Source organism: Aythya fuligula, chromosome 2 (assembly GCF_009819795.1).
Source record: "Aythya fuligula isolate bAytFul2 chromosome 2, bAytFul2.pri, whole genome shotgun sequence".
Taxonomy (NCBI): domain Eukaryota; kingdom Metazoa; phylum Chordata; class Aves; order Anseriformes; family Anatidae; genus Aythya; species Aythya fuligula.
The window spans coordinates 63,537,517-63,558,083 of NC_045560.1; the positions used below are offsets into that span (position 1 = coordinate 63,537,517).

Consider the following 20,567-nt stretch of genomic DNA (forward strand, 5'->3'; position numbering starts at 1 on the left):
TAAAAACTCATGACAAAGAGCAGACAAACCTGAAATCAATTGTTATGGACAAAATGGAGTGAAATAATTGTAAACTTACTAAGAAGAATTGCAGAGTCATTCATCATGAACCCATTCTGCTTTATCCATTGCACATTTTCAGTATATTTTCAGAATTACTTTGATTCAATAAAAAAAAAAAAAAAAAAAAAAAAGGACATTCCTAAATTCCTTTTCTCTGATGTCATTTATAACATTTATAGCAACCACTAAAAAATCTAGTCTGGATAAGCCAAGCATGTCATCATTAAATTCTCTGAGACTTTTACAGGACTATAGACTCTAAACTAAAGAGATATCTTTTTATTATGCTTCTCCACCCACAAGTGAAGATTTGCAGAGTCTATTAATAGTGTTTATTATTGCATAGCACTATATTCAATCAGTAAACTGAGCTGAAACTGCATAAGCTGGCAGCTAAAACACTCTGACAGAAGAAAGTCCCTCCTGTGGGGAAAAATAAGGTGTCACTGAAATCAGGTACAGCTTCCAGTCAAGGAGACCTTTCATGTCTGTACAGACAATGCTTTAATCATCACCCAAAGGATCAAGAGAAGAGTCCTTTTCCCAATCCAAATCCACCCCAGCCAGCAATTACTAGACAGTCCCATGTAGACTTAATTGCTCATTAAAATGTTGAAGATCAGAAAAAAATGTGGGATCTACAGCACAAGACCCAAGAGGAAGAGGTTCAGCTGCAGATTAGCAAGCATGGCTCTGATGTTCATTTACTACTTGTTTCTAAACTTTGTAAATTTGTCAGTGGGGATGGGTGCAGTGAATATCAATCTCTTCTTCTGAAGTAGATATTTTAAAGTATCAAATTTATTAATGAGATCCCTTTACATTAAGTATTCTGTGATATCCAAAATATACATATAATCCTTTTTAGCCAAGTGGCTAAAGAACAGGCTCTATCAGTTTTTTAACATTTGGTACATGAACAATACCTCATTCTAGTGTTTCTCTTCAAGACTTGCTTTTTAATATATGAAAAGGTGCATGTTCATGAAGAAAGTGGTCTGGATAGAGAAATTAGTAGTTTTCAAAGGAAATCCCCAACAGAACTTATGTTTATGGCCTTTAACTCCATGTGGAGTGTAATACATAATAAATGTTTGTTCATTGCCTTTTGTATTATAAAACAAGGAGTTCCATTTGAGGAGCAGGAGTTGCAAAAGCTTCCTGCTGAAGTAAGGAGATGTATAATACTTGGCTAGACACTATGAAAATTCTTTTGCTTAATGTAACAAAAAAGAGAACCGCCTCCCCTTCTCTCCTTCTGCATCTCAGTTGCCTCTTTTGTTCAAAGACACTGCTTCAAAGTTCATGTAACCATCTCCTGATAAGTTGCTAAACTAGTGTATCAACATCCTGCCTTCCTGTCTCACGCTGGGCCAACATGACCAAATAAAAAAAGAAGTTGAACCACAACGCTGAGGAAGACTACGGCCTTCATCTTCACGACCACCAGACGGACAGAGACGACCCCCTAGCAACAGTGTGCGCAGTCGCAGAATATACCAGGATGTGCTGCGTAATCCCGGAATTACCAAGATATAAAAAGGGACCCTGGCGGGGGTGAGGTGCGCGCCATTGGCGGAGCCGAGACTCCCCGGCCGCCCAGCGCTGTTTTGCTTACTGTTGCTTACTCAATAAATTCCTTTCTATTATTAATGCAATGCTCTCTGAAAATTAATTAAGGGGGCAACTTGTAACACGGAGGGTGGGTTAGCTGTCTCATTTTGTAAGACTATTATGGGTCAGAAGTTTTGTTTTGTTTTGTTTTTGTTTTTTTCTTCATGCAGGAAAAGAAAGATTATTTAAGGGCCTACTTCCAAGAGGGCCAATGCAAAGTTTTTATTAGTTCCAACACTGGAGTTTTCCACTGAAAAAATGTGATCTAATCCAAGCAGCTGGGGCATAACACAATTTCAGCACTGAAATCTTCTGCAGCTCTGTGGAAATGTTGCCTCATGCCCCTGCTGCAGAATGAACACAGTTCAGCTTGGAATGATTTGGCTGTAAGAAGGAACATCTATTCTATCTCCTTTAAGTGACATTGCCCTACTTTTTTTTCTTCATATTAGTTTCAGTAAACAAAATGAGTTCCTCAATGTGGGGCTTTGAAAGTCATGCTTTGGTGAGCAGTCCTGGAACATTCAAGAAAAGTGACAAGAGATTCCCTAGTGTGGTGGCTGTGCAGCTGAGCTCCACCACAACTGCTCTCTCACTCCCCCTATACTCAAAGGGAAGGGGGAGAAATTACAATGAAAAGGGCTCAAGGGTTGAGATAAGGACAGGAAGATCACTCAAACATTGTGATGGGCAAAACAGATTCAATGTAGGGAGATGTGAGAAATTTATTGGCTAATACTAACAAGCTAGAGAAGTCAGAAACAAAGGAAAGAAACCAAAAATGCCTTCCCCCCATTCATCCTCTTCCACCTCCTCCCCCCAAGCGATGCAGGGGAATGGCAAATGGGGGCTACGGTCAGTCCATGACGCTTCGTCCCCACCACTCCCTCACGGTCCCTCTCTGCCCCAGCTCTCTGTGGGGTCCCTCCCACGGGATGCTGTCCTTCCCCAACTGAGCCCGCAGGGGCTGCCCACAGGTAGCAGCTCTTCAAGCACTGCTTCCACACGGCTCTGTACCACGGGGTCCATCCATCCCCCAGGAGCAAACTGCTCCAGCACGGGTCCCCCACGGGTGGACGGCAGCTCCCCCCCAGACCCCCTGCTCCTGCGTGGGCTCCTCTCCACGGGCTGCAGGTCCGGCTTGGGGCCTGCTCCTGCGGGGGCTCTCCATGGGCCGCAGCCTCCTCCAGGCCACATCCACTTGCTCCACCGGGGACTCTTCCACCCACGGCGGGGCTGCAGCGTGGAGATCTGCTCCATGTGGGACCCATGGGCTGCAGGGGGACAGCCTGCTCCACCAGGGGCCTCTCCACGGGCTGCAGGGGAACTGCTGCTGCCTGCCTGGAGCACCTCCTGCCCTCCTGCTGCACTCACCTGGGGGCTGCAGGGCTGGTGCTCACTCCTCACTTTCCCAGCTGCTGTTGTGCAGCTGTTTTTTTCCCCCTTTCTTAAATCTGCCCTCACATAGGTGCAAACAACCTTGCTTATCGGCTTGGCTCTGGGCAGCAGTGGGACCCTTTGGAGCTGGCTGGAGCTGGCCCTTATCTAAAATGGGGCAGCTTCTGGGTTCTTCTCACAGAATCCACCCCTGCAGCCCCATGCTTCTGAAGCCTTGTCATGTAAACTCACTACACCTAGAACTAGATTTCCTCAAGACGAGATACACATAGCAGCACATACTGAGCTGGGACGGGGCTTCAGATGTAAATTGGAATCACTGATTTTTTTATGAACCAAGAACAACAGGCATATGGGAGATGCAAATACCTTAGAGATACCCAGGCGTTTGCAGGTACTTAAACATGTAACTCCACAAAGAAAGTTAAACCGACTTTACCTGTATCTTCTGAGCTTCATAGGGGACGCTGAGCTGCAGGCTCCAGTGGTGGTTGGAGCTAACGGCTGTGGGGCACTGTGGCAGCCATTAGAGCCATCAGGGTGCAGGCAGGCGGGGGCGAGGAGTGGGTGAGGGTCGGGGGTGGGCCCGCAGATCTGGAGGCATTTGTGTGGTGGGGTGTGTTTGTCTGGGACTGCTGGGTGTGTGCAGCTGTCCTTGAGGTGAGGTGGGGCCTCCTCACACGTGCTGACAGGTCAATACGTGTGTCTGGAAGCTCATGGACACCGGGGCATGCTCACAGAGTGGGCCTGAGCAGCTGTGCGTGGAGGTCTTTAATGAAATGATTTAGTCAAAGGAGGAAGCATCAGGGCAAGAGTTCTCACATTGGCCATTATGCCTCTGTCTGTGATCTGAAAGAGGCAGCTCTAGTGTGACTGACTGAATAGTTCAACCTCGGGACATATGTGCTGGTTGAGTTGTCAAATAGCACTGCCACTGGAGATGACCTTCCCGGTGGCACCTTCTTTTTGCCAGGACAAAGAGTACCATCTTAACCAAGAACTTTGGAAATCTCCACTTCATTTGCTGTTTTATTATTCAGCTTAGTTCCATTTGAAAGCTGAATTCAATCTTCACCCAAGTATGTTACTGAGGTAGTTTGCCTGCCCAGTTCAAAGTTAAATAACTACTAAAAAAAAGAGGAAGGATATGTTTTATTAATGGCAGAATGATGAATGCACAAGCATTCAGTTTGGCAGTTCAGATGTGATGAGGCACATGTAAGTTATTGCTTTACAGGTATCCCTGAATACGATTTGGGAGACTGATTTGGTGTCATTTTGAGTCAAAGCTCTTTAATTAATTTATTTATTTATTATTATTATTATTTTTTGAAATAGTTCACTGTCACAGCGGCTGACATCCAGGTCCTTTTGGTCATTCTTATCACAGCAATTATAAATTTGAGCAGTGCTTGAGACCAAATAATTCTAAAGGCCTTAACAGGTCAAGAAGCTGAATTTTATTGTTTCCTGTGCTATTTTGGTTCCACAACTTGCATATTGCTACACAGAATGCTGATGTAGAGTGCTAACTTCCATTGCAGTAGGGACTTCAGAGGAGTTAAATTTTTTAAGGGAATCAGAAAACAGTACTATGTTGAAAAAAAATCCATATAAGTCAGTTCTACATGTCACAGATAAGGCTTGCTTTTCTTTAAAAAAATGTTAAATGTGCTTTGTGTTTTTATATGTTTCCTATAATCACAGGAATATGGCAGGCAAGAAGAAAGAAATCCAACTTCAGGTATAAATCCTAATTACTTAATTCTAGAGATGAAAAGATTATTATTTTCTTGCCTTTTAAAGATGTTAAAATGACAATCCATTTTATTTCAGACCACAATAACCAATCAAAATCAGTGGGATGAAATGTTGCTGACAAAAGGTGTAGTAGGTACTAACTATTATTCTTTCTTGACGTATACAGTTTCTCATATATTGTCTGGTACAATATACGTACAGCTAGAAGACTAGTGCCATACTGTCCTCTAAATGGTTATATTAATATATTTTAAATGGGTATGTTGTGCTTATGAATAATTTATATCTTCCATAATAAATAAATGCATCATAAATCATACTTTCCATTATTTTATCCAGTTTTATACACTGATGTTTAGAAAATGCCATTCCAATATCGTATTTTGTACGGTAGGCAGTACGACATTTCTGTGGAAGTTTTTTTTCCCTGAAATCTCATAGGGCCTATATTAATACTATACAGTTATACTCAGCAGTTAATCAGACAGCATTCTGAGAGCGCATCTGCTGTATTCTCCCAGTTTTCAGTTCACTGAGTCCAATAACAACACCTAGGTTTCCTAGGAATTGTATCTGGGTAGAGGGAACAAATCTATAGTGGGATGAAATCTACAAGATTGATGATGGGAAAGAAATGGGCTTATGGAGGGGAAAAGCAATATTCTGAAAAGAAAAAGAAGAATCAAACAGAAAAAGAATATAAGAGAGAAATGTAGCTGTTTGGGTTACTCATCTCAAATACTATTGCAAGTAGATTGCTAATGTCAGAAGTAATTGAAGTACTAGAGGAAACCATGATATGTATATATTGATGTGTACATGAAGTATACATGAAGTATAATCAATACATCGATGTATACATGAAGTGTCCATTAACTAGAAGAGGACTGGAGGATGCATGTGACTGCCTTCTCAGTACTATTCCAACACACAAAGTATGTTTCATTTTATAAATTACACAAGTCAGCAGTCTGTAATTCCAAAATATTATATTTTAGTAATAGATGTATATCAAGCTTGGTGCGGTCCTTGCAAAGCTGTGGTAAATTTATTCAGAAAACTGAAGAATGAGTTTAGTGAAGATGATGTGTTGCATTTTGCAGTGGTAAGTATGTAACTTATATATGGAATTTGAATTCTTGTTTATGTTAGATGTATCTTTTTTTCTGCATGCATTTACAGAGTTGTCATTTTACTTTCTTTATACCAATTGAGTCACTACAATTTTGGCCTGGTTGCCTTTTATTCTCAATATCTCCTTGTATAGCTTTGTTCAGAGGTAGATTAGAAATGGTAGTATGTATGGAAGAAATTATAATAGAATCATAGAATCATTATGGTTGGAAAAGACTTCCAAGATCATCTGGTCCAACCATCACCTTAACTCCACTATCACCCACTCAGCTGTGTTCCTAAGTACCACATCCAGAAATAATAATAGAAAGGGAGCTCACAATAATAATAACAAATAATATAATTATTAATAATGTAATCATAATAGAAAGGGAGCTAATATCCTCAAGCTTTTCTTTTCCTTGATGAGAGTTGCAGAAACTTTCAAAAGCCAAGCTATATGGTTTTGTTTGTTAGTTTTAATTTTGTTTATTATTATCACATTAGAACTCTTACATCCCTGAAAAAGTGTTGCATCTTTTCTGCAAATATTTCCTTATATTTCATTTTTTAAAAGAACAAAAAGGGGGAATTGAAAATAAATGATCACAAAACTATAGTGGTAGAAATATTCCACTACACTAGCAGTTGGTATTCTGTATATTCTATATATATCCTGTATATAGGAGGCATATATATCATATTTAAATTAGATACATTTGTTTCACAGATTCAGTTCCTCGCAGATACTGACCAAGATCATTCATTCTAATGTTACTGAAAAGTTTCCATTTTTTGATCAAAATTCCTTGAATTTTTTTTCAGTTATTTGTTCAGTTTTTTGTTCAGAAATTTTTGGAAGTTATGTTCAGAGGTAATCTGAAGTGCTTTTTCATTGAGTGGACCACATATCACAAAGAACTTAATAAAGTGGAAAATTTCTTTTGTCAGGATTGCATATACTACTTCTTCATTTATGTATGTTTATACATGGAAAAACAGTACTAAAGTAACATTTTTCCTTGAGTAGCTGCTATAATATGAAGGGAAGCCAGTCCCATATTACCAAACCAGCCCTTCCTTCAATACCAGCAGGTGGCATAAATACTGCTAGTTGTATTTAAGATTATAGTGAGAGTATGTAACACAATAGATGATGGCAGTTTTCTTTCAGGCAAAATGTTTTTTTATACATACAAATATATGCATAAATATAAACACTTATGTAAGCAATTTTCTTCATCTCACTTCAGGCAGAGGCTAACAGTATTGAGACTCTGCAACCATTTAGGAATAGATGTGAACCTGTGTTTCTCTTTTGTGTTGTAAGTACACCACATTGCTTTCTGTTAATGCATTGCTTATTTTTACATTAATGTTTCAGTAGATTAAAAAGAAATGTGAAACTATATGTCATATCTTTACATTTTACACTATATAGGATCATATTATCAGATGTTGTTTACTTGATGCTCTTTCCCATGCCTAAATCTGTAGTTATCAAGCACATTTTTATTGTGGTTGCACATATAGATAGCCACAGCAGATTTGTGGTACCCACATTTTTGGTAGTTGCTGAGAAATCAGAGTAAGTTTTTCTGGGGTTGCCTCACATAAAATGCCTGCATTTGGCTAACTGAAATGCTTATTCTGTGCACACTTTCCCTCAGAGAAAGAGATTACATTTCCTTCCACTTCAATTTTTAAAAAATAAGCAAATAAGATTGCCCTTCTCACATTTTAGCAATTGTAATGATTCATACATTTAATGTCTCTCATTGATGGATACAGAAAGACTTTTGTTGTTGTTGGTTTTTTTTTTTTTTTTTTTTTTTTTTTTTTTTGTGGGTTTTCTTTTCATTTTGGCAGTGCTAGCATTTGAATTTCAGCAACTACAGGCTAAGAACACCAATACCTTCAGAAATCTTTCAGGTATTTGCATCTACTTTGAACTGTACTATTATTGATGAGCCTCAAAATAAATACATAAAATGAGACAAAAAAAAGAAATGAAGAAGTGGAAAACAAATAATAATAATTCTGAACCAGCAAAGGCATTAGTTTTGGTGTTATCTTTAGGGAGCACAGCAAGTTATGATGTTGCTAAGAAAAAAAAAAAAAAAAAAAAAAAGACGACACAAAATATAGCATGTTCCAAAACTCAAGGAAATGCATAAACTAAGTGACAAAAACTCACTAAGAGTTTTATTTTCTCTTTTACAGAATGGCAAAATTATTGAAATGGTGAGAGGTGCAAATGCTCCTCTTATAAGTAAGAAAATAACAGAACTAGTACAAGAAGAGAGGGAAATTGTAGCTGGACAGAAGGAACGCCCTGAGGTATACTCACAAAAAAATATATTTAAATATTTTTATTATACTTCAGTGGTTTCTCTCAATGCTCGTGATAGTGTTTTCTGCGAAGTTTATTTTTTTGTGTTTTTTACTTAGTAATAAATGACACATGATCTTTTTATAATTTATTTTTTTAAATTGTACATTTTAGAAATTGAAGAAGTTTACAGATCACCCTATTATTCAGAGAAATGGAGGGATGGGTTGCTAACAAAATGTCTAGAAGATAAACCAGTTTTAGTCATTATCCTTTTTATGTTTAAGGACTGACATTTTTTCATACATGACTTAGTAAGAATTCACCATATGAAACAAAGACTTGGGAAATAGTCATGTCTCATTTTTTTGAGTGAAAATTGAGATGAAAGAACTCTGCTTTCAGTAAAAGGAAACTTTTAGCAATCTATAGCCCAGGTAAGAAAAATCAGACTAGCCCAATGTCTTCAAGTTGCAGGCTTTCCTGGATAGCAAATATGTTGCTACATGAAGAAAAAGTGTTTTAAAGATCTGAGACCTGTGTTTGATGACTTCAGCTTCACGATGGTAATCTACTTCTCCTTTATTTGCAATTGCCTTAGGTAGATGATCTTACTTTCCTAGAAGAAAAATCATCAGAAGATTCTATTGAGGAGACTGTACCTGAGGGTAAATACATTTGATTTATTTTAGAAAAGCTAACAGAAAGAAAAAAAGAACAAACATATTTTTAATTATTTGATTAGGAATTGTGTACACCAAGCTCCAATAGATTGTCCTTTGATTCAGTTAATAACATGGCAGGTTACGACTGAGGATATCAAACTGACAGAAGGTTTTCTTCTTTAAGGAATTAAGATATTGGTCTGTCATCAGTTATTTTCAACCCCTTTCTCCAAACCAACAGTTCACATCATGTGCAATATTAGTGCCTGAAACTCACTTCTACACAGTCCCTGCATTAGTGATGTACTTTTGCTGAGGTGGTGCTTGCTAACATTTGGATGTTCTACAGAAAAACAAACAAACAAAAAAACAAAACCCACAACAGTATGACGTGCAACCTGTGAGGATTAAAAGAGTTAATCAGTGAAGGAATGGCATGCCTTGTATCTCAGATTGTTTTTAATTATCTCTTTCACAAGAGTAGATTTAAGGCTCACATCTAAGATTTATTTCAAGCTTGTTGTGAGCTGGAACCTACGTCTTTTCTATTCTTATTATTATGTATGGCTACTGAAGCTTCTAAAGTTCCTGCTTTGTATATGTGCAGACTATCATTTTACGAAGTTGAAATGGAATAGGTTTTTCCATCTTCTCTCTTCTTTATCTTCCTTTTTTCTCTTGTTATAAGGCACTACATCATTATCATGGATTAAGTTATGTACCTTCTCGTTCCCCTTCATATCTTCTTTATTGTATGGTTCAAATGGCATGTTCCTGACCTCAGCTTTAGCCTTTTTTTTCACTTATAAATCCTCTGAGATTTAGTAATACAGTATTATAAATCCTTTAGAAATTATATACAGACTTCTCACTAATCTACAGAGTCTAAATACTCTACAAAATAGAATCATAGAACAGTTTGAGTTGGAAGTGACTCCAAGGATCACTTAATTCCAACCCCCCTGCCATGGGCAGGGACACCTCCCACCAGATCAGGTTGCCCAAGGCCCCATCCAGCCTGGGCTTGAACACTTCCAGGGATGGGGCATTCACAGCTCCTCTGGGCAACCTGCCCCTCACCTTTACCTTCACAGTGAAGTCTCTTCCTTATATCTAACCTAAAAATCCCCTCTTTTAGTTTAAAGCCATTACTCCTTGTCCTATCGCTATGCTCTCTGACAGAGTCTCTCCTTGGCTTTCCTGTAGGTCTCGTTTAGGTAAATCAGGGCACAGTTTCAGCTTGGATTCAGCTTCAGGTTAGGGTCCTTCAGAAGCCCCAGTGCACAACACTGTGGTAATATGTTTCTTAACACCTGCAGGTGCCTATGAGCGTTTTCTAGTATTGGCAAGAAGTACTAGTCCTGCAATTCCATTACAGCTACCATTAACTGCTTCTACAGTGTTTGAGATCTGATTGAATTACATTCTAACACTTTAACTGTAAACCTCAGATTCTGCACAGAAAGTTTATAGTTTGTATTTTCTTTGATCACTTTCTGTCATTTAGTGGTTATGTGTATGCTACAGATGCTGCAATAGTATGCCTATGACTGGGAACACCTCTTGCTTTAAAGATTAGATAGAGCAAGTCTTTTATATACTTCGGCAGTTATTTATTGCAAATGAGTTCAGAATCCACAATGCTAAGGAATCAAACATCTACTATGACAAGGAATGTGTATTTTACTGGAAATCAATACTCATACAAGATTTTAACTTATTGAGTTTTCCTTTGTAATATTAATTCCTTTCAAATTTCTAGTCCTGTACATAGAAAGCTCCCTAGAGAAATCATCCACCTTAAACTGTAGTTTTTCCACTGCACCTAGCTGCACGTGGAACATGTCTCTACCGTATGACCCAAAACACAAGTTGTTCACCCAGAATGTGGATTCCAGGGATGGCCAAGTACTATCTCACACTCTGAGACATGCTTTAAGTGCTGGAGTAATTTATTTATTGCAACCACTGTTTGGCTATCTCAGTATTAAAGTGGAGAAGTGTTAAAAGAAACTCACTTGCAAGTAATGAAAAATTTGGTTGTGTATTTATTTTGATAAATATATTAATTGCCATATTATTTTTTCAAATTTTCAGAAGAAGTCACATACTCTGTTGGAATTATAAAACCTGATGATGTCTTAGAAGGACGTGTAGAAGAAATTAAACAAAAGGTAGACAAAATTTGAAAAGATTCATTCATCCTGTTTATTTCAGTGGAATAATAATAAGACGGAAGATCAAATAGATCCTAATTTATTCCCAGGTTTTAGAAAAAGGCTTGTTAATGGCTCTCTGTTAAGGATAGTAAAAACAAGTATTTTGCCCTGAAATAATATAGTATTCCAATTGATACTGTTGCTTTAATATTTTGTGCCAGTAAGTTATGGCATACTGTGGAGATCAATGATACATGAAATCTATAAGCAGAAGTAGATCTTTTTTTCCCTCATATTTCAGTAGAGATAAGGACTAGAAACTATGGTGGTGAAGTTAATTCTTTCAGGTGAAGATACCTTTTCTGACTGTGCAGCATCTTTAAGAAATGTAGGCACATTTAAAACAACTAATCAGTTCATTGTGGAAATATTTGTGTTCACAAATGACTAAACACATGCTTGTAGATGGAAAGGGTGATTTATGTGCACTAGTAATCACTATAATCAGAGACTGTATACTAATAATAACAATCTCAGTGCATTGATGGATTCAGCATTTATGTAAGCAATCACACAGGAAAGAGAAATTCTCTTTCCTTCCAAAATATCATACTATATTTATTTTCACTTTAATTACAGGAATTTTGCACTGATTCTGATACAATAATAATAATAATATCATAACATTATATATATCAAGAATAAAAGTTAAATTTAAAATGATGCGAGGGTCTGTGATGTATGCAGGATAGAAAATCAGAGTGTTGTATTTCTTGTTTCTGCATTTACTCTATCTTGGCCAGAAAAGAAAAAGGTTCAATAAAGACAAAAAAAGCAGGCAGTGTTTGAAAGCAATTTAAATGGAGCTGAGCAGCTGCTAGTTGGATCTGTCTTTACACTGCCTTGTGAGGTGTGTACCATACTGTTTCCACATTCAACCTTGTCAAGGCAATCTGGAAACACTCAGCAGCATCATAGGGACTTTTAAAGAGGAGAGTGCCGGTAAGCAGACTAACATTGGCATATGATCAATATTGGGGCTGGATAGCGTCTTCATTGTTTAAATATAGGTATATGTTATAAATATCACATCAGTGGGACTATGAATTTTGATACAGGTTGTGTAAGTGTGCATCTCATACGTACTTTAATTTAGTATAGTAATGTGACTTAAAATAGATAACCATAAAATAGATTTTAGTTTTGATATTTTCTGTTTCTAAAGTATATCAACTTTATAATGGTGGCCAAAAAGTTTAGCCTATTTTTATTACAACATTTATTGACAAATATGCAGTAATATGACTATTACAATTATCATACAATTTATAACAACAATTTTAGAAGTAGCTGAATTTTAATCATTCACAATGGTAAAAAATATTTATTCAATGTTAAATAAAAAGAATTATTAACCATTGAATGAATGCATACATTGAACTACACTGTATTTTCCAAAAACTTCAACATAGTGGACATTGTTATTGAATTCATCAAAGTGCTTTGAAAAGCTAGAACTTTAGTTAGGCGAACATAGCAGTTATGTTTGGAATATTTCAGATAATTTGCATTTAAGATACCATACAAAGTCAATCAATCTTTAGATTTACGTATAATATTGTATGTATCCTTTTTCAAATGCCACTGAGTAATAACTGAATAATTGCAGATTAGAGATGCAGGCTTTGGCATTGCAGCATCAGAAGAGAAAATGCTAACTGAAGAACAAGTCAGAGAATTCTATACCAAGAAAAAAGCACAGGTAAAATAAAACAAACACTAAAAACATAAAGAAAAACAGCAGATAAAATATATCACTGTTACTGTATGTGCTTTTAAATCTTGTAATTTTTTAATATGTTGGAGTACACAGAACAAAAAAGAAAATGTTATCTCTCTTTTTTTTCTTACTGAGCCTTATAAAAATATAGCTTGGTAGCTGTAGTAAATCATAGCCAACATTAGGGTAGTGAGAATAACAAAACTACTGTGAACTATGAGAAGCAGTTCAGAGGACTTTGTACATATTGAGGAGCTATCATTTGCCATTCTTTAAGTGTAATTCTAAGCTGAAAAATAAATATGTTAAAGTGACAATATAGAATATAGCTTTCTTTGTGCTCAGTGGGAAAGATTCTTCCCTGTTTAACACTGTGCAATCTTGTTAAAGGTTCAGAGGATGCCTATTATAACAGAATGGAGAATCAAGTTTAATAGACTTAGTATCTTCAGATATTTCAGCAGAAATTGTTTCTTTTTAATGATGAAACCACCATAGCCACATCTAATAGCTACATTGATTTCTTCTAACATGAACCCGTGTACTTTTGAAGTCACAACACTATACTTACTTTATACATTGTACTAAATGTCTTTGTGTTTGCATGCAATCAGGGTTGTGTTTTTTGAGGTTTTTCATCTTGTGAAGTGGGTTAAGTGGATGTGTAGATATGAAGCTAACTGAAAGAGAAAAGCAATGAATTGAAAGCAATATATATGAATATTCCATCCTCATATTATTAAAGGAAAAATGTCATACACAATCAGATGAGGGCGTCTGGTAAAGAAAAGATTTAGTCAAATGCATAGAAGGAGTGAAGGTTATCTGAGGAAATTGGTAATATTGAAGAGAAAGATGACATACAAAGGAAAAAAAGATGAAAAACTTACAACAGCTTGCAAAGGTATTTTCTGATGAAAATGTCCATCCACAGCATTGAAGACTGAGACTGGATGAGTGAAAAGAACATAGCAGAGAGAATAACAGAAAAGTCTACAAATGTCTTGCAAACATTTAAGTGTTCTATATTTTTAGCCAGCTACCTGATTTTTAGTTTCAAAAAATTTGCATTGAATTGTATTGCAATTTGTTATGTCACATAAGTGCTACTGCAAGCATAGCATTTGATCACATCAAGTTTCTAGATAATTTTCTTCTCTTTTGTTGTTTGCACTTTAACCTCAAAGAACATGTACTACTTTTGTAATGTATTTTTATTACTTCATTTATCTCAGTTACTTGTATTTTAAGCATTTTATAATTTTCCTGGCTCAAATGATTGATCAAAAACCCTTTCAAACAGTTTGACAGGATTTTGAGTAATATATGCTAATGCCATTGTAAAAAGGGAGTGTCGTTAGTTACTTACAAAAGGATGTTCTCATTTCTGATAATAAAGACAGAGGTACTGCAATTCATAGCATAATAATAATAATAATAATAATAATAATAATAATAATAATAATAATAATAATAATAATAATAATAATATAGTAATAATTGTGTTTTTTAGCCTGATTTTGATGATTTTGTTCAGTTCATGATGAGTGGACCATGCCACATTTTGGTAATCTCTAAAAAAAAAGGAACTGATGCTATTCCTCTCTGGAAAAAACTATATGAATCACTTGAAAGCATTCCTGATGAGTCAGGAAAGCCAGAAAGGTAACTAACAATGAAAATTGGAATATGTGATTAAGTTACAGTATTTTAAATACACCATAGAAGTAACATTCTTACAGACTCATATTCATATGTGTGCACAGGGCCCAGGGAGCTGGCAAAGTTCTTTACCTGGTCTTTCACAGAACCATCACTACAGATGCAATCATAGATCCTTTGGGAACATAGACACTCTGTGATTCCTAGGGAAAGATAATAAGCAAAGGGCACTGATCTCATGCGCATTCTGAACTAAATTTGAGTGGATTGTCCATGGAGAACTGTGCTGTACTTAGAGCTGGTGTGGTCCGTACAGTTCCACTTCATACTAATTCACCAAGACGAAGTGACTGCCAGCACTGCCAAATGAATGTTGTCCATGTTTACTTTTATATATGCTGGGAACCTGTAGATGTGACCCAATTGACACCTGGGGACACCTGAAGCATGCTGTGCTCCCTGGCACCACTCTGTAAAAGTGAGCAAACAAGTGGGAGGGCTGTTTTGTTGTTGTTGTTGTTGTTGTTGTTGAGGTACATAAATACATTGTAAGGATTTGCTGTTCCCAACCATGGTGTCTTGGAAAGTCTGTCTTTCTCTTATGCCAACTATTTAGCAAAGAATTTATAATGGAAAGTTAGTAATATACACAGCACAAGACAATAGAGTGTTCACAAAAATGCAAATTTGGGATCAAGTTTTATATTGCTATTTACAGAAAGCAGCAAAAATTTGCATAATTTGTTCCAAAAAAGAACCTGTTGAAATAGTTTATATTTTTGTTGATACCTGCTGAACCCCTTTTTGAGTTGATTTAGTGCAACCAGGGAATATTGTATTTTTTCTGGGTGGTCTAGAGTGAGTGTATATACATTGCTAAATAAACCTTAGAGTTACAGGCAATGAAAGAATCTCTGATAAAGAGAATTTTGTAGTGCAATAGTTCTTAGGATAATGCTTTACATGAATTAAGCATAATCCTTTTTCTGGTCATTCATTATACACTGTACACTTGTCAGTAGTAATTCTGTCTAGTGAAACAGAGAAACTATTCTGAAGAAGCTAGAGGGGAATTAGAAAAGCTGCATGACAGATTTCTCTTTATAGCATATGACAATGAACTTTTTGAGATATATTTCTCAATAGAAATATTTCTCAGAAACATTACTTTAATTATGATTCTGAATTAAATAAAATCTGCATTTGGTTTTCTATTCTTTTGTTTCACTAAACTTTAAGAAAGTACATTTTCATCAAGTCAGCTGTTATCACAACATCAAAATGCATACAGGGACTTAAATATGATAAAATTTTGTCTCATTAGACTGGAAGAAACTCCAGAAACTGAGAGTATATTAAATATGTGTGATGTGCAAAGCAGTATAGAAGATGCCAGCAGGCAACTTGCCTTCTTTTTCCCTAATTTTGGTCAAAATAAGACAGAGCAAAAATTTGAAAAGACTTTGGCCTTAGTTAGACCTTGTCTCCTAAGAGAAAGACGAGGTAGGTTTTAATAACTTAATTTTCTATCAAGGGCATAAAGAGTCTCATTTTGAATTTCAGAAATTCTAACACTACTAATGAAATGTTGTTAGATTATCTTTTTTTCTCAGCTTTAAGTTAACAGTAATCTTTATCATGAAAAAAGCTACATGGCTGATATGTTTGATAAATTTAGAATATAAACGTCAAAATTATTTTGTTCCTTTGGTTGACTTTTCAATAATATCTTTAGGTTGCATATCTGGATGAAATTTTTATAGACAACCTCTCAGAGAAGTTAGCATATTTAAGTATACTATAAGGAAACATACTTCTAACCATAATGTAGTAGTTGATCCTTGCCTTGGCAGGTAGATCAATGTCAAGAGTGAAAAAGATCTGACCCAGGGTGTTCTATGCTGCATACATAGGCCTATACAGATAAGATTTTTACAGATTGGATCAGAAAATCTGCTGCATTAGTATGAAGCTCCATCCAAACAAGTTTACTTTTCTTCTAATTTATATTTGCCTTTCTTACTAGAATCTAGCTAGCTCCGTTCTAATTCTAGAATTTCTGTACTGGAAATAATTTAGAGATCTGAAAGACTACAATTTTGGCCTCTCCTTGTATATTTATTTTCTTGATCACTATACAGTATGTTGCTTAGAAAAGCCATTTTGCCTTCCACATCAACTTCGTGAGTGTCCAGGCAACTGCTGAAGCCTTCTAGCAGTTTCTTTAAATTAGTTTTCTGTTCTTCAGTTAAGAAATTAATTTGTAAAAATTTAAGATAGTTATTAGAAAGCCCGTGTCATTTCTGCAAAAGTGTTTAGTTGATGAATGGATGGTAATTTAGCATTATTTCAATATTTTAAACAGATTCTATTATACAAAGAATAAAGGATGATGGCTTTGAAATAGCAATGCAGAAAGAAATAAACCTATCTGAAGAACAAGCACGTGAATTTTATAAAGAACATGAAAATGAAGACTACTTCCCTTTCCTGCTAGAGGAAATGACCAGGTAAGGTGAATGAAAAATGAAACTACAGCTGTAGAAATGAGACTGAACACACACAACAAATAATTAACCTGAATTATTATTAGGGCTGTAAGATACCATCTTATCTGAGAGTTTAGTAAAACTCAACACAGGATCAGAAAACTGTAGATAATGAGATAATTCCCAAATACAGTACACAGATCAGATTTTTAAAAATTTCTAGTGACTCCATACCTCCATATGTAAGATGTTGAAGTCAGTGGCCAATTCCATTGATCTGGGTGAAAACATTTGAGCTGTGCTCTGAAAGGTTTCATTTAGATTGTTTATAGGAGGACTCTATAGTCTTTATCTAGATCGTGTGCTGGACTCCTTGGAGTGGAAAATAAATCATATTTGGATATTGTCTTCACGTGAAGTTGGAACATACCTGGGACAAATACAAAAGTTTAGGAGCTGATCAGCATTTTTATGTCTAGTAATAAAGACATAGCCCAATTCTGTAATGTTATTGGTGTTGTGGTAACATTGAGTAACTTTGAAATACAAATTCATTTAATCTCCCTAAGGTTTTATCAGACTGTAGCTGTTTGAACAGAGATAATTTTAAAATCCTCCAGTACTAGGGGTCGTTTTCCTTGTCTGGACTGTATAGAATTAAATTATTTTACAAATTACAAAGAGTTTAATATTTGGTGTTCTTAATGCCAGTTTTCCACTTTACAGTGGTCCAACTCTTGTACTTGCTCAAACACGAGAAAATGCTGTAGCACACTGGAGAAATTTATTAGGTCCAAAGACTGTTGAAGAGGCTAAGAAGGAAAGTCCAAACAGGTAATACTTATACCATCGTTCACAGTTTTAATTTACTTTCATATTCTTCAAGTCAATGAATACCACATTCCAGCTGGTGTAACTATAGTGCCATCGTCTGGAAGCTGATGTATATTTCTGGAGCTTGTTAAGGTTTTCTTGTAATTATTGCACTGATATTTTTTAGTCTGGATGCCTGTTTTCTTAGCTAAATGAAAACCTTTCATTGATGATTTATTTTATTTGTGGCTTTGTTTCTTCAACATGTTTTATAAAGAAATAGCTTGGTTTCACCTGCTTGTAGTATTGTCCTAAGAAACTGCTGTGGTATCACAATACTTATTGTTGACAGAAATGTTGTTTCACAAAGCAAGACCTGGTATTATCTTGGAAATATAATAGAATGACAGTTGGGAAGGAAAGTATTCATATTTCATCTGGTTAATTAAAAAGTTGATTGCTCTTTCTGTAGACAGTGAATGCTTCTTACATCTACAGAGAGACTGTCAAGCACTTCAGTGGCCAAATCAACTTCTATTTATATTTATTGGGTTCAGGTTAGTCATAGCTAAAGCTCAGGATGGCTATTCCTTTACATAATTTCCCTGTTTTCATGACTCTTAGTTTACGTGCACAGTATGCACTCGACAACGTACCAATTAATCAGCTGCATGGTAGTTCTTCACCTAATGATGCTCAGAAAGAATTAGAGTTCTTCTTCCCTCAGGAGCACACTTTGGCATTGATCAAACCTGATGCTGCTAAGAAGCATAAAGGTAAGTGATCTAGAAGGCATGGGCTATGCCTCCAGATGTTATTTATCCAAAATATTAGCAATATACACCACAGAAAATCATGTCAGATGCATTTTTTTTTATTCTCTGAGGTGCTTTACCAAGCAGATAAGTGCTTTTACAGGGCTCGCATAATTCATATTGAGATCTCAAATATGACATTTCCTTTGCTTAAATAGCCTATAGCTCTTCTTCACAAGAATACTGGTGAATTGAAGTGAGAGAGTTCTCAGCTAAATTAAAATGTTTAAAAGCCAAGAATTTGTCCAAACTATCTGTCCAGCATTTTTTATTAGAGAGAGAGGCCTTCTGAAATCATGCTACTGATTTCAGACAGTTGTCTCTACTGACTCAAAAGAAGCCATTGCTGGATTAGATGCATTCCCATACTTGGCTTAACTTGACATCAGACAAAGGGAATAAGAAGGAAAGGTTAAAGTAAAAAGAACATTATGTTCTTTTAAGTTTTAAGTTAAAAGTTAAGTTTTACTTTTTTTTAAGTTTGGAATCTTACCTAAAATTTTGCTTGCGTGTTTTTTTTGTTTTGTTTTGTTTTGTTTTTACCACTGTATTCAAAGCCTCTTGTTGGCATTCTTCTTTTCTCCCCTGACAAGTTTAGTAGTCTTTTTAATTGTTAATTCTTTGTTGGCTTTTATAAGTCTTTCTTCCCCTCTTGTTACAATCCAGATTGATTTTATCAGGCCAGCTGGTGTGTAATGTAGCATTATTACTACATTCCACATTCTGTCCAAAGTCAGAAATAACAATGAATGCTGTTAGTATAGTTTGCAACAGTCTGAGTTTGTCACCTGTATAGAGATAATTTAGTCCATTGACAGTGGTTTATTGTACATTTCAATCTAAACTTCTTTAATCAAGAAAGAATGAATTTGCTTGTTATTCACCTAGATGACATCATGCAAAAAGTCAAAGATGCTGGGTTTACCATCTCAAAGATTAAAGAGGAAGCTTTAACTCGTGAAATGGCTACACAGTTTTATAAGCATCACGAAGGAAAACCTTTTTTTGAAGAGTTAGTGGCACGTATGACTGAGTAAGTGTCTAGCTACAGTTATGCAAATATGCATCATAACTTTGAATTTACAGAGCCAACAAAACATGCAACACTCAAAGTGGGCTGAGGATGTTACACTCTGTTACTCTTTCTGGCAAGTTTAATGGTGTGTGTTTGTTTTTTTTTTTAAGTTTTATGATTACCTTTTAGCATGGAATGCCCTTCCTTAAAAGGAAAATTTGCAGTTCTTTCCAAATTTATGGACAGTGACTATTATTTGGCTTTGCTTCTCAAAGAACTCTTTTTTGATGGAATCCTTGTTTTTCCATGAGGGACAAATATTTATCTCGTAATACTTTTAGTATAGCTGTGATAATGATGTGTGTTTTCTTGCTTCAGAAATTATTTAGTAAGAGCATTTTTAGGACAAGAAGTCCAAATTCAAATAGCTGATCATCATAATCTTCGTGATTTTCAAATACAGATATCAGAAGTTTTATATTGTCTTAAACAAAACATTCCAGAATCACATTTTAAAATTTAAACAGTTTAACATTATTCAGATAGCATAACGCTTAACATAACCCTTCACAGTACCTCTGAAGTTACAGCTAACTCTGCCTCTCAGAATAGTGGAAGAACTGTCATATATTGATTTTACAGGGGCCCATCAGTGGTAATGGTCTTAACAAAGGAAAATGCTGTGCAAGAATGGAGGCAACTAATGGGTCCAACAGATCCAGAAGTGGCAAAAGAGAGCTCTCCTGAATCAATTCGGGCTCAGTTTGCACAAGATATTTTGTCTAATGCTGTTCACGGATCGTCTACTAGAGAACATGCACTGGAAAGCATTGAGTGTATATTTGGTGAGATTTATATAGATTGAACAATTAAGACACAATCTCTGAA

The 20,567-nt window shown here is 35.9% G+C and overlaps 1 protein-coding gene across 1 annotated transcript; it reads left to right on the forward strand.

The window, feature by feature from the left end:
* Positions 1–4,786: 4,786 nt before the first annotated feature.
* NME8 (NME/NM23 family member 8) lies at positions 4,787–20,544 on the forward strand. Its single transcript, XM_032181073.1, has 15 exons — positions 4,787–4,819; positions 4,912–4,969; positions 5,835–5,941; positions 7,203–7,274; positions 8,173–8,289; positions 8,883–8,949; positions 11,044–11,120; positions 12,775–12,867; positions 14,399–14,550; positions 15,872–16,050; positions 16,913–17,057; positions 17,763–17,870; positions 18,474–18,625; positions 19,553–19,697; positions 20,322–20,544. The coding sequence occupies exons 1-15, from the start codon at positions 4,787–4,789 to the stop codon at positions 20,542–20,544; spliced, it is 1,728 nt and encodes a 575-aa protein (XP_032036964.1).
* Positions 20,545–20,567: the final 23 nt, after the last annotated feature.

Bases quoted from the DNA above. Each gene is read 5' to 3' on its own strand.
- NME8 (XM_032181073.1), top strand. From the start codon at position 4,787: ATGGCAGGCAAGAAGAAAGAAATCCAACTTCAG. The intron at 4,970-5,834 runs GTACTAACTATT...ATTATATTTTAG, and splicing joins GCTGACAAAAGGTGTAGTAG to TAATAGATGTATATCAAGCT. The intron at 17,058-17,762 runs GTAAGGTGAATG...TCCACTTTACAG, and splicing joins CTGCTAGAGGAAATGACCAG to TGGTCCAACTCTTGTACTTG.